The sequence below is a fragment of the Scyliorhinus canicula genome, chromosome 3 (genome assembly GCF_902713615.1).
Source record: "Scyliorhinus canicula chromosome 3, sScyCan1.1, whole genome shotgun sequence".
NCBI classification, from domain to species: domain Eukaryota; kingdom Metazoa; phylum Chordata; class Chondrichthyes; order Carcharhiniformes; family Scyliorhinidae; genus Scyliorhinus; species Scyliorhinus canicula.
This window is the reverse complement of record NC_052148.1, coordinates 2,308,948-2,324,043: the sequence shown is the minus strand read 5'-3', so window position 1 is coordinate 2,324,043 and position 15,096 is coordinate 2,308,948. Positions and strand designations below refer to the sequence as shown.

The following is a 15,096-nucleotide window of genomic DNA, read 5'->3' as shown; positions in this document are numbered from 1 at the left end:
ACAGGGAGAGAAGGAGAGAACATAGAGACTTTATAAACAGGGAGAGCGTGGTGAGGCTACATGAGACATGAGAGGGAGACAGAGAAATGAGATTGCATAAAGAAGCACGAGAAAGAGAAACAAGACTGCATGAAGAGATGTGAGAGGGAGAGAGAAGGAAAACCATATGAAGAGACATGAGAGGAGGAGATAGAGATGAGACGGAGCGAGAGCAGTGAGAGTACAAAAAGGCGTGAGAGGGAAAGAGCAGAGAGTTGACATAAGGGTGCGCAAGAGGGACAGAGAGAGTGACAAGACTGCATGAAGAGATGGGAAACATTTGGAAACTACAGTTCAGGACAAAACTAGTCATTTAGGCAAATGAGGGATAATTATGGTAAGGCAGCATGGATTCATCAAGGGAAAATCATGGGGGTGATTCTCCAATATGAAGCCCAAGTGTTTGCGCCGTCGCGAACGCCGTCGTGTTTCACGACAGCGTGAACCGGGCCCTGGCACGACCGATTGGGGGCCAGCATGACGCTGGAGCGGTTCACGCCGCTCCAGCCTCCTTTCGCGGCGTCAGATGGGCACTGCACCAACCCACGCATGCGTAGTTGGGCATCAACATGCCGTGAGTGTTAAGGGGCTGGCGCGGGTGGGGTGGGGGGGCAACCAGTGGGCCCCGATCACGGGCCAGAGCCCATCCGAGGCCCCCCCCAGTGGAGGAGTTCCCCCCCCCCCCCCCCAAACAGGCCGCCTCCCGACCGTTCGCGCAGAGTTCCCGGTGGCAGCGACCAGGGGTGAATGGCGCCGGCAGGACTCTGTCCTACCAGCGTATCCAGCGTGGCCCATCCAAGCTGGAGAATCGGCGGCCCCGTCAATTCCAGAGGCCCGCAGCCAGCGCCAAACGCACTGCCGCAAATGTCGCTGATTCTCCGCACCTGGGAGAATCGCGCGCCGGTGTTGGGGCGACGTGGCGCGGTTGCGGCGAGTCTCCGGCGTGGGGCTCGGAGAATCGCCCCCCATGTTTAACTAAATTGCTGAAATGTTTTGAGGCAGTAACAGAGAAGCTTGACAAGGGCAATGTTGATGTGATGTACTTAGATTTTCAAAAGAGATTTGATTCAGTGCCACACAACGTACTTGTGAGAAAAATTCTAGCTCATTTAATAAAAGGAAAACAATAAATAAAAATAATTTAATAAAACAAGGTGTAGTGATGAATAATAGATTGAAGGCAGGTTTCCAGCCATGCCCACATCCCATAAAGTGAATTTTCAAAATTGAGTCTGCACAGAGACCAGACAACCAGCAGAGTCTGGTTGAAGATCACGACCTTGATTCTTTGTCATAACACCTTTGGCCAGTTTGCGGTCAAATCTTAGCATCACAGACCCTGGAGTCCCAACATAATGAACTAACCAATAATTTGTGCACTTTCCTGACTGCGCTAATGAGTCACAGGCACCAGATTTACATAAAACACTGAAAAACTGTTTATTTACTCATTTACTAGACCATTTAAGAGTCAACCACATTACAGTGGGTCTGAGCCTGGACTCATATGTAGGCTATGGCAGGTTAAGGATGGCAGGTTTCCTTCCCTGAAGGACATGAGTGAGCCAGATGGGTTTTTACAATTGTTTCAGCATTCAACTTTTCATTCAGATATTTATTGAATTCAAATGTCACCGTCTGCCATGCTGCGATTTGAACCCGGATCCCCAGAGCAACAGCCTGGGTCCCTGAATTACTAGTTCGAGGACAAAAGCACTACACCACTGCCCAGCGACATTAAAGATACTCTAGAAAATATACACTTTCGTTAAACTGTAATCTCATTTTGCAAGTGGTTTGAATAAGCAGCACACAACCTCAAATATAAACAGGCAAATTATTGTGTCAACTACAGTCAGAGGAATTTCCCAAACTGAGGAGAGAAATTAATAACTTGCTAATCCTGGGAATTGACAAAACAGAAATTCCAGATTATGTAAATTGTTCAGAACAGTGGGTTTGTTCCTGAATGTTACAGTATCTGTTCTGGATTGGGAGTGATGGCTGCTGTGTGCTCTACTTCCAACGTCAGACAGCAGACAGGTTTGTCATCTGAACATGAAGTATGTCTCCAACTGAAATGACAAAGTGTGCCTGCGCTGCTCCCTGAGTTACAGTATGTTCCACAGTGTTTCACAAGGGATCAGGCATCAGCCAGCAGAAAGTGGGAGAAAAGTCATGAGAATTGAATACAAGAACAGCCAGGAAGGGAGGTTATGAGAATGGGTTTACAATTGGATAAAGGAGCTGCCAGACAGGGATCTCGGGAGAATATTCCAGAGTGAGCGGTGTGAGAGTTGAATGTTTTATCAGTAATGATGATTGAGAGGAGGAAGAATTAGAATTTGAGACTTCTCTCCCTTCGAAGGAGACTCAGTACTTCCCTTCCATAGAATCATAGAAATATGAAAATGAAAATCGCTTATTGTCACGAGTAGGCTTCAATGAAGTTACTGTGAAAAGCCCCTAGTCGCCACATTCCGGCGCCTGTCCGGGGAGGCTGGTACGGGAAATATACAACATGGAAGGAGGCTATTCAGCCCATCGTACCTATCCTGGCTTATTTAAAGACCAATCCAACTTGTCTTCCCTCCCTGATCTTTCGCCTTTGCCTTGCAGATTTTTTCCTTTTCAACTATTTATGAAATTTGTTATTGATTCTCCACCATCTTTCTGGTGTAATAAAATCTCCTTCTGCTTCTTTAGCCAGTTAAGCTCTCAGTCGAGTGTTGTTCTGTTGCTGCTCCACTCTATTTTCCATACTTGGCAGCAGCAATTCATTTAACTCCCCAAATGTTCAGCTCTCAGTAATCCTGACCTGATAAGTGGCTTGGAATTGTAGTTGTGTCAGAAGGACAAGTTGTAGTCGCAAAGAAGCAAGTCCTTCCATCAATACCTATCTTCACTCCAAAAGATGGCAGCTCTGACAATGCAGCACTCCCTCCATAATGTACATGAAAGCAGAGACATGCTGCTGTACATCTTGTATCCACTGGAGGGGTTTATAGGTAGCAGTGGCATTTCTTAGTTACTCCCAACTTGTTCAAACTCATCTCCCATTTAGGGATTCCATGTTTCACTTCCTCCTCTTCTTGGGTAAGACTGAGGCTGTTACAAAGTTATTTCTGACATGAGTCACAGAGTGACAGGTTTAAAAACAAGCTGAGACAGAGGGAGACTGACAGTGCAAAGGACAAACGCTCATAGAAAAGAGATTGATGAGGAGCACGGGCAGAGAAAATAGTGTTAAGGAAGCTTCAAGTTGGAGAGTAAAGGGCTGTGATAATTCACAATGTTTGCCAGTTGTGTGTGTTTGGTATTTCTGATTTGGGGCCAGGTTTTAAATCGTTCAGCAGCAGCGAATGAAGAGACTCCGGCTGATGATGTGAATGCTGTCAGAAACAGGACATTGTTAACTGTCCCCAGTAATGGAGCCAACAATCATTCACCAGGAGCTGAATGGGACACCAAGATTAAAGGAACGGCTTCACGTACACAAGATGCTGCTTCAGGTGAGGCAGAACAGTGAGGGTCTTTGCCTCAGTAATTTTATTCTGTAACTAATAAGAAAGCTGTGCAATAAGGAAATTGGCTAAGTTTCAGGTCAGTACAGTGCAGAGGATACAGCACGAGTTCTGTTCAGTGTTTGGTTTCGGATTGGTTTCAATAGAATGACAGAGGTTGAGGGGCGACCAGATATTGGTTTACAAAATTATTATTGACATGGACAGAGTAGATAGTCTGAAACTTTTCCCCAGGAAGGAAGTGTCAGTTACTTGGGACATAGGTTTAAGGAGTAAAGGGGAAAGTTTAGAGGAGATGTGCAGGGGATATTTTTTGCACAGAGGGTGGTGAGTGCCTGGAACTCATTGGCATGGGTGATGATACGACAGCAGGGTTTAAGAGACATCTTCACAAATACATGAATAGGATGGAAATAGAGTTATACGGAACCCGGAAGTGCAGATGGTTTTAGCTGAGATGGGCAGCATGATTGGCGCAGGATTGAAGGGCCGAAGGGCCTGTTCCTGTGCTGTACTGTTCTTTGTTTTTGGTACCATGCAGGCACTATTCGAGCATGCAGCTCTTCAGGGGTACCACACAGCTACAGATAAAAAGGTACAGATCATCAGGTGTACAACACCAGTTCAGTTCAGGGGTACAGAAGTCTTCAAAGATACAGCATAGATATAATAAAGAGATTCCAGCAGTACAGTGCAGGTTCATTTCATATGCCATGGGAATGAAGCCATGACTGAAAGAGGAAGAGGGATTGAACATAAGAACTAGGAGCAGGAGTAGGCCATCTGGCCCCTCGAGCCTGCTCCGCCATTCAATGAGATCATGGCTGATCTTTTGTGGACTCAGCTCCACTTTCCGGCCCGAACACCATAACCCTTAATCCCTTTATTCTTCAAAAAACTATCTATCTTTACCTTAAAAACATTTAATGAAGGAGCCTCAACTGCTTCATTGGGCAGGGAATTCCATAGATTCACAACCCTTTGGGTGAAGAAGTTCCTCCTAAACTCAGTCCTAAATCTACTTCCCCTTATTTTGAGGCTATGCCCCGAGACACAGTTAATGGGTGGGAGGCGGGTTCGCATGATGGACTGTGCTGTGTTAGCCTCTCAAGCTAACTCAAAGTTAGCACTCAATGGGAATCAGGGTAAAACTCTCCGCTGGTTGGAGTCATACCCGGCACAAAGGAAGCAAAGGTCAATCATCTCAACTACAGGACATCACTGCACCTGAAAAGAGTTCCTCAGGGTAGTGTCCTCGGCCCAACCACCTTCAGCTGCTTCATCAATGACCTCCCTTCCATCATAAGGTCAGAAGTGGGGATGTGTGCGGATGACTGCACAATGTTCAGCACCATTCGCAACTCCTCAGATAATGAATCAGTCCATGTCCCAATGCAGCAAGATCAGGACAATATCCAGGCTTGGGGCTGACAAGTGGCAAGTTACATTCGTGTCACACAAGGGCCAGGCAATGAACACCTCCTACAAGAGAGGATCTAACCACCGCCCCTTGACATTCAATGGCATTACCATCGCTGAATCCCCCACAATCAACGTCCTATTTTCTAAATAGGGAAATGCTTCAGAAAGCAGAAGCACAAAGGGACCTGGGAGTCTTTGTTCACGATTCTCTTCAGGTTAAGGTGCAAGTTCAGTTGGCAGTTAAGACGGCAAATGCAATGTTAGCATTCATGTCGAGAGGGCTAGAATACAAGACCAGGGATGTACTTCTGAGGCTGTACAAGGCTCTGGTCAGACCCCATTTGGAGTATTGTGAGCAGTTTTGGGCCCCATATCTAAGGAAGGATGTGTTGGCCTTGGAAAGGGTCCAGAGGAGGATCACAAGAATGATCCCTGGAATAAAGAACTTGTTATATGATGAACGTTGGAGAACTCTGGGTCTATACTTGTTGAAGTTTAGAAAGATGAGAGGGGATCTTATTGAAAGTACAAGATACTACGAGGCCTGGATAGAGTGGACGTGGAGAGGATGTTTCCACTTGTAGGAAAAACTAGAACCAGAGGACACAGCCTCAGACTAAAGGGACGATACTTTAAAACAGAGATGAGGAGGAATTTCTTCAGCCAGAGGGTGGTGAATCTGTGGAACTCTTTATCGCAGAAGGCTTTGGATGCCAAATCACTGAGTGTCTTTCAGACAGAGATAGATAGGTTCCTGATCAATAAGGAGATCAGGGGTTATGGGAAGAAGGCAGGAGAATGGGGATGAGAAAATATCCTCCATGATTGAATGGCGGAACAGACTCGATGGGCCAGTTGGCCTAATTCTGCTCTTATGTCTTATGTCACCTAGGACAAAGCAGCCCACTTGATTAATCCTCCCTCCACTAGCATTCAAACCCTCCACCACTGACAAACAGTGGCAGTCATGTGTAATAACTACAAGATACACTGCAGTAACTCACCAAGGTTCCTTAGGCATCACCTTCCAAACCCACAATCACTACCATCTAGAAGGACAAGAGCAGCAGATACCTGGGAACCCCACAACCTGGAGGTTTCCCTCCAAGTCACTCACCACCCTGACTTGAAAATATATCACCGTTCCTTCACTGTCACTGGGGCAACATCCTGGAACTCCCTCCCTGACAGCACAGTGGGTGTACCTACACCTCAGGAACTGCAGTGGGTCAAGAAGGCAGCTCACCACCACCTTCTGAAGGACAACGAGGGATGGGCAATAAATGCTGGCCTAATTAACGATGCCCACATTCTGGAAATGAATTTCTAAAAATGATAAAAACTATGGATAAAGTAGACATGGAGCAGATGCTTCCTTCTGTGGGGCATTCTAGAATGAATATTCATAGTATTGGGATAAGAGGTAGCAAATTTAAAACAGAGATGAGGGGAAATTACTTCTCCCAAAGGGTAGAATTCACTACCCCAGAGTGCGGTGGATACTGGGACAGTGAGTAAATTTAAGGAGGAGTTAGACAGACTTTTGATTGGTAATGGGTTGAAGGGTTATGGAGAACGGGCAGGACAGTGGAGCAGTGGAGTTAAGGTCAAGATGAGATCAGCCATGATCGAATGGTGGCACAGACTCGGTGGGCTGAATGATTGAATTCTGCTCCCATATTTTCTGAACTTATGATCTTATAATGGTTAATTTAAATCTGCAGATTGTGACGTCTTGCGAACATACCTCCAAGAAGCCTTAAATATCTCATTGAATTTGATGAGCTTCTCAAAGAGCATTTGAAAAGTTATCAATATTGTTGCTCAGGGAAGGCTACAGAACGCAAAGAACCGATGATCACTGAATAATTACAATGGCAGAGTTGCTCAGAAACCAATTCACTAATGAAGTAAAAGATACCAAATACTATTCCATAATAGTTCATAGATCATAGAATTTACAGTGTAGAAGGAAGCCATTTGGCCCATTGAGTCTGCTCCGTCCCGGCCAGACAATTTCATCTTTTAAAGAACGCACACGTAGCTTTAATATGAGCTTTGGAATTTTCATTGTCAACAATATCTCTTCTAACATTTCTCCAGTTAGAGTACCCATTGACGAATGCTGTTTTAACTTTCCGAGGTTCAGGGAATAATTTGAAATGAAATAAAAATCGCTTATTGTCACGAGTAGGCTTCAAATGAAGTTACTGTGAAAAGCCCCTAGTCGCCACATTCCGGCACCTGTTCGGGAAGGCTGGTACGGGAATCGAATCGTGCTGCTGGCCTGCCTTGGTCTGCTTTCAAAGCCAGCGATTTAGCCCTGTGCTAAACAACCCCATTTGCAAACGTAACAGAAGATTGTCCTCGAGGTTTCCGAGAAAAATAAACCAATTTCTAACTCTGTCATCCCATTTCTTTTCACCCTCAAAAAATGGAAATTATGAAGACTTTTAATCTGTTTTTGACCTTCAACCTCAAACTTTTCTGAAATTTTCAATATTCTATGTTTTGTGGTTAATGTAGCAGGAAATATTTCATTCCCAGTGGAACAGATATTGGGCACAAGGCAATGTCTTCATGGTGTGTATATTCCCTCACTTCAACAGAAGAAATTAATTGTACTTACATTGCCACTTCAGATTCCATTTCGAGTTCAACTTTTTCAGACAATCTGGTTTCTCCGGAAATCGGCTAGTCTAAGTCATCAGATAATTCGCCCATATTTTCAGTGGATGAGGATGAATGTGCAGTTTGTGCAGTGCTCAATTTTGAACTTTTGAAAGTCAAATCACAAACTGTCTTTTTGTCTAGCCTTGCCCTCCCTCTTGCCTCGCTTTCAATTTTCTGCATTTTTGACAGTTGTATTGAAAATGTCACTTTGTCTGAACTGATCTTTATTATTTTTAATGGATATGAATTTTATGAAAGAGTAGGCCTTTTTTTCCATCCTCAGCCCCAGATGTCGAGTCGCCTCTTCTCCTCTCGCTGCTCAACGATGGCTACCCAGAGCCTGTCTGGCTGGTTGGCTCATGCACCACCTCTTTCATGACTTTAACAAACACAGCAGCAGGAGGAGGCCATTCGGCCCTTCAACCCTGCTCTGCCATTCATTATGATCATGGCTGATCATCAAGTTCAATACCCTGATCCCACCTTCCCCCCATATCCTTTGATCCCCATCACCCAAGTGCTATATCTAACTGCTTCTTGAAAACACACAGGGCGAGATTCTCCCCAAATGCGGAGAATCGTAAAGGCTGCCGTGGGACAGGCCGTGACCCACAGCAGCCTTCACGCCCACTTCCGGCGACGACTCTCCCCCCCGGGCGGGGCTAGGAGCGCGGCCCCATGCGTCACGGCGGTGCAGCCTTGACGACGGTCGTCAAGGCCGCACGTCAAGCGTCACGCTGGCTGACGCGGCCGATGACGTCAACCGCGCATGCACATGTTGGACAACGCCAACCCACGCATGCGCAGTTGCCGTCTTTTCCCTCAGCCGCCCCGCAAGACGTGGCGGCTTGATCATGCGGGGCGGCGGAGGGAAAAGAGTGCATCAGTTACGGACGCACGGCCCGCAATCGGTGGGCACAGATCGGCGGCCTATGCCCCCCTTGGCACGGCCGTGGTACTGCCATGCCAATCGGGCCCCCTGATGCCCCAAACGGGCATCTGGCACCCGTTTCATGACGGCAGCAAACAGGTGTGTTTGCTGCCGTGTTGAAATTGGCGTGAAGGCCCAGCCGCTCGTCCCATTGGCCTCGGATTTACGGCGAGCGGCGATTCGTGGCATGGGTCGGGCGTGGGGGGGTTTGGGGGGGGGAGAATAGCGGGAGAGCGTGAAAAATGTCGGGAGGCCCTACCGCTATTCTCCCACCCGGCGTGGGGGGCGGAGAATCGCGGCCACAATATTTTGACCTAAACTACTTTTTGTGGTACCAAATTCCACAGGCTCACCACTCTTTGGGTGAAAGAAATTCTCCTCATCTCTGTGCTAAATGGTCTGCCCCATATTCTCAGACCTCTGGCTCTGGACACCCCCACTATTGGGGACATCCTTCTTGCATCTACCCTGTCCAGTCCTGTTAGAATTTTATAGGTCTCTTTGAGATCCCGCTTATTTGGCTGAACTACAATGAATACAACCCTAAACGATTCAATCTCTCCTCATACATCCATCCTACTATCCCAGGAATGAGTCTGGTAAACCTTTTTCGCACTCCCTCCAGAGTGGGAACATCCTTCCACAAATAAGGAGCCCAAAACTGCACACAATATTCCAGGTGCATCCTCATCAAGATTCTGTATAATTGCAGAATGACATCCCTGCTCCTGTACTCGAATCCTCTCGCAATGAAGTCCAGCGTTCTTTACCGCTTGCTGTACCTGCATACTTACTGAGATACCCTCAATTACGACACAGGAGAGAAGATTGGTAATTCAAAGGCTTTAATTACCAGAGAACCAGACAGATGCCGAGAAGTATGCTCACAGCACGCTGCCCACTAAATGTAACCTTATATACAGTTTCCTGGGGGCGGAGCCAGAGGCGGAGTCCCCCAGGGTTCCCAGCCCGGTCTTAAAGGGGCCAATTGCAGCAACACAGCCCTGCTTCTATACTCGAAACCTCTCGCAATAAAGGCCAACATACCATTAGCCTTCTTTACCACCTGCATGCTCACCTTCAGCGACTGGTGCACACCCAGGTCTCGCTGCATCTCCCCTCTCCCAATTTACAACCATTCAGGTAGTAATCTGCCTTCCTGTTTTTGCTTCCAAAATGAATAACCGCACACTTATCCAAATTATACTGCATCTGCCATTGATTTGCCCACTCGCCCAACCTGTCCAGATCTTGCTGTAGGATCCCTGCATCCTCGTCACAATTCACCCTCCCACCTAACTTGGCATCATCTGCAAACTTTGTGATGTTACACAAGAACATAAGAACTAGGAGCAGGAGTCGGCCATCTGGCCCCTCGAGCCTGCTCCACCATTCAATGAGATCATGGCTGATCTTTTGTGGACTCAGCTCCACTTTCCGGCCCAAACACCATAACCCTTAATCCCTTTATTCTTCAAAAAACTATCTATCTTTACCTTAAAAACATGTAATGAAGGAGCCTCAACTGCTTCACTGGACAAGGAATTCCAAAGATTCACAACCCTTTGGGTGAAGAAGTTCCTCCTAAACTCAGTCCTAAATCTACTTCCCCTTATTTTGAGGCTATGCCCCCTAGTTCTGCTTTCACCTGCCAGTGGAAACAACCTGCCCGCATCTATCCTATCTATTCCCTTCATAATTATATATGTTTCTATAAGATCCCCCCTCATCCTTCTAAATTCCAACGAGGTTCACAAGGAGGAGGTGTTAGCAATTTTGGAAAATGTAAAAATAGATAAGTCCCCTGGGCCAGATGGGATTTATCCTAGGATTCTCTGGGAAGCCAGGGAGGAGATTGCAGAGCCTTTGTCCTTGATCTTTATGTCATCTTTGTCGACAGGAATAGTGCCGGAAGACTGGAGGATAGCAAATGTTGTCCGCTTGTTCAAGAAATGAAAATGAAAAAATGAAAATCGCTTATTGTCACGAGTAGGCTTCAATGAAGTTACTGTGAAAAGCCCCTAGTCGCCACATTCCGGCGCCTGTCCGGGGAGGCTGGTACGGGAATCGAACCGTGCTGCTGGCCTGCTTGGTCTGCTTTAAAAGCCAACGATTTAGCTCATTGAGCTAAACCAGAAGGGGAGTAGAGACAACCCTGGTAATTATAGACCTGTGAGCCTTACTTCGGTTGTGGGTAAAATGTTGGAAAAGGTTATAAGAGATAGGGTTTATAATCATCTTGAAAAGAACAAGTTGATTAGCGATAGTCAACACGGTTTTGTGAAGGGTAGGTCATGCCTCACAAACCTTATTGAGTTTTTTGAGAAGGCGACCAAACAGGTGGATGAGTGTAAAGCTGTTGATGTGGTGTATATGGATTTCAGTAAGGCGTTTGATAAGGTTCCCCACGATAGGCTATTGTAGAAAATAAGGAAGTATGGGATTGAAGGTGATTTAGCGGTTTGGATCAGTAATTGGCTAGCTGAAAGAAGACAGAGGGTGGTGGTTGATGGCAAATGTTCATCTTGGAGTTCAGTTACTAGTGGTGTACCGCAAGGATCTGTTTTGGGGCCACTGCTGTTTGTCATTTTTATAAATGACCTGGAAGAGGGTGTAGAAGGATGGGTTAGTAAATTTGCAGATGACACGAAGGTCGGTGGAATTGTGGATAGTGCTGAAGCATGTTATAGGATACAGAAGGACATAGATAAGCTGCAGAGCTGGGCTGAGAGGTGGCAGATGAAGTTCAATGCGGAAAAGTGTGAAGTGGTTCACTTTGGAAAGAGTAACAGGAATGCAGAGTACTGGGCTAATGGCAAGATTCTTGGTAGTGTAGATGAACAGAGAGATCTCAGCATCCAGGTACATAAATCCCTGAAAGTTGCCACCCAGGTTAATAGGGCTGTTAAGAAGGCATATGGTGTGCTAGCCTTTATAAGCAGGGGGATTGAGTTTCGGAACCACAAGGTCATGCTGCAGCTGTACATAACTCTGGTGCGGCCGCTCCTGGAGTATTGCATGCAGTTCTGATCACCACATTATAGGAAGGATGTGGAAGCTTTGGAAAGGGTTCAGAGGAGATTTACTAGGATGTTGCCTGGTATGGAGGGAAGGTCTTATGAGGAGGCTCAGGGAATTGAGGTTGTTTTCGTTAGAGAGGAGAAGGCTGAGAGGTGACTTAATAGAGACATATAAGATAGTCAGAGGGTTAGATAGGGTGGACAGTGAGAGTCTCTTTCCTCAGATGGTGATGACCAACATGAGGGGACATAGCTTTAAATTGAGGGGTGGTAGATATAGGACAGATATCAGAGACAGTTTCTTTATTCAGAGAGTAGTAGGGGTGTGGAACGCCCTGCCTGCAACAGTAGGAGACTCGCCAACTTTAAGGGCATTTAAGTGGTCACTGGATAGACATATGGATGAAAATGGAATAGTGTAGGTCAGATAGGCTTCAGATGGTTTCACAGGTCGGCGCAACATCGAGGGCCGAAGGACCCGTAATGCGCTGTAATGTTCTATGCTCTATGTTCTAGTACAGTCCCAGTCTACTCAACCTCTCCTCGTAATCCAACCCCTTCAGCTCTGGGATTAACCTAGTGAATCTCCTCTGCACACCCTCCAGTGCCAGTATGCCCTTTCTCAAGTAAGATGACTAAAACCAACTCCAAATCATCTATGTAAATTGTGAACAATTGTGGGCCCAACGCGGATCCCTGAGGGACACCACTAGCTACTGATTGCCAACCAGAGAAACACTCATTAATCCCCACTCTTTGCTTTCTATTAATTAACCAATCCTCCATCCATGCTACTACTTTACCCTTAATGCCATGCATCATTAGCAACCTTTTGTGTGGCATCTTGTCAAAGGCTTTCTGGAAATCCAGATATACCACATCCATCGGCTCCCCGTTATCTACTGCACTGGTAATGTCCTCAAAAAATTCCACTAAATTAGTTAGGCATGACCTGCCCTTTATGAACCCATGCTGCGTCTGCCCAATGGGACAATTTCTATCCAGATGCCTCGCTATTTCTTCCTTGATGATAGATTCCAGCATCTTCCCTACTACCGAAGTTAAGCTCACTGGCCTATAATTTCCTGCTTTCTGCCTACCTCCTTTTTTAAACAGTGGTGTCACGTTTGCTAATTTCCAATCCACCAGGACCACCACAGAGTCTAGTGAATTTTCGTAGATATGTTAATGTTAATGTTACATTTGGTTCCCTCATCCAAATCATTAATATATATTGTGAATAGCTGGGGTCCCAGCACCGATCCCTGTGGTATCCCACTGGTTACTGACTGCCAATTTGGAAAGGACCCATTAATTCCTACTCTTTGTTTCCTCTCTGCCAACCAGTTTTCTATCCACCTCAATACACTTCCCCCAATCCCATGCGCTTTAATCTTGTACAATAATCTCTTATGCGGGAATTTGTCAAACACCTTCTGAATGTCCAAATATACCACATCGACTGGCTCCCCCTTGTCAACTGTACTCGTTACATCTTCAAAGAATTCCAACCGGTTTGTGAATCATGATTTTCCCTTCATAAATCCATGCAGACTCTGACTGATCCTGCCACTGCTTTCTAAATATTCCGCTATAAAGTCCTTGGCGTTTCTGTGGTCGAAAACGAGACTCCCGAATGGTATGTTGCCTCCCGGGCGCTCGGGTCAGGGATGTCTCCCATCGGCTGCAGGACATACTGAAGGGGGAGGGTGAACAGCCAGTTGTCGTGGTGCATATAGGCAGCAACGATATAGGTAAAAAAAGGGATGAGGTCCTACAATCAGAATTTAGGGAGTTAGGAGATAAGTTAAAAAGTAGGCCCTCAAAGGTAGTAATCTCAGAATTGCTACCAATGCCACGGGACAGTCAGAGCAGAAATTCAAGAATAGTCAGAATGAATACGTGGCTTGAGAGATGGTGCAGGAGGGAGGGGTTCAGATTTTTGGGACATTGGAATCTGTTCTGGGGGCGGTGGGACCATTACAAACCGGATGGTCTACACCTGGGCAGGACTGGAACCAATGTCCTAGGGGGTGCTTTTGCTAACACTGTTGGGGAGGTTTTAAACTAATGTGGCAGGGGGATGGGAACCAGATTAGGAAGTTAGAGGTCAGTAAAGAAGCAGCAACTAAAGCCAGTAAGGTACGAGACAATAAACTCAATGTGACTAAGGGGAAGAGTAGACAGGGAAGAGATGATGCACGCAAAGGGACAGGTGGTCTGAGGTGCATTTGTTTTAATGCGAGAAGTGTAGCAGGTAAGGCAGATGAACTTAGGGCTTGGATCAGTACCTGGGAATATGATGCTATTGGTATTACTGAGACTTGGTTGAGGGAAGGGCAGGACTGGCAACTGAATATCCCAGGGTATAGATGCTTCAGGAGGGATAGAGAGGGAGGTAGAAGGGGTGGAGGAATTACATTACTCGTCAGAGATGATATCACAGCTGTGATTAAGGAGGGCACGATGGAGGATTCGAGCACTGAGGCAATATGGGTGGAGCTGAGAAATAGGAAGGGTGCAGTAACATTGTTGGGACTTTACTACAGGCCTCCCAAAAGCGGGCATGAAGTAGAGGTACAAATATGCAGACAGATTATAGAAAAATGTAGGAGCAATAGGGTGGTTGTGATGGGAGATTTTAACTTCCCCAACATTGAATGGTATTCATGTAGTGTTGGAGGCGTAGATGGAGCAGAGTTTGTAAGGATCATCCAGGAGAGTTTTTTAGAGCAGTATGTAAATAGTCCAACTCGGGAAGGGGCCATACTGGACCTGGTATTGGGGAATGATCCCGGCCAGGTGGTTGATGTTTCAGTCGGTGATTACTTTGGGAATAGCGATCACAATTCCGTAAGTTTTAGAATATTCATGGACAAGGACAAGAGGGGTCCGAAAGGAAGAGTGCTAAATTGGGGAAAGGCAGAGTATAACAAAATTCGGCAGGAGCTAGGGCATGTGGATTGGGAGCAGCTGTTTAAGGGTAAATCCACATTTGAAATGTGGAAGTCTTTTAAGGAAAGGTTGATTAGAGTGCAGGACAGACATGTCCCTGTGAAAATGAAAGATAGAAATGGCAAGATTAGGGAACCATGGATGACGGGTGGAATTGTGAGACTAGCTAAAATGAAAAAGGAAGCATACATAGGATTGAGGCGACTCAAAACTGATGAAGCTTTGGAGGAATATCGGGAAAGTAGGACGAATCTCAAACGTGCAATAAAGAGGGCTAAAAGGGGTCATGAAATATCTTTGGGTAACAGGGTTAAGGAAAATCCCAAAGCATTTTATTTGTATGTAAGGAGCAAGAGGGTGACAAGAGAAAGGATTGGCCCATTTAATGACAAAAGAGGAAATTTATGCGTGGACTCAGAGGAAATGGGTGAGATTCTTAATGAGTACTTTGCATCGTTATTCACAAAGGAGAGGGACAAGACGGATGTTGAGGCTAGGGATGGATGTTTAAATACTCTCGGTCAAGTTGTCA

The 15,096-nt window shown here is 46.0% G+C and overlaps 1 protein-coding gene across 1 annotated transcript in view; it reads left to right on the top strand.

The window, feature by feature from the left end:
* Positions 1 to 3,213: 3,213 nt before the first annotated feature.
* The window catches only part of LOC119963595 (disintegrin and metalloproteinase domain-containing protein 12-like), a 432,269-nt gene continuing 420,386 nt past the window's right edge, over positions 3,214 to 15,096 (top strand). Inside the window, exon 1 of the mRNA XM_038792926.1 lies at positions 3,214 to 3,551. Within this exon, the coding sequence (XP_038648854.1) occupies positions 3,332 to 3,551 (220 nt within the window). The 5' untranslated portion in view covers positions 3,214 to 3,331. The remainder of the gene's footprint in view (positions 3,552 to 15,096) is intronic.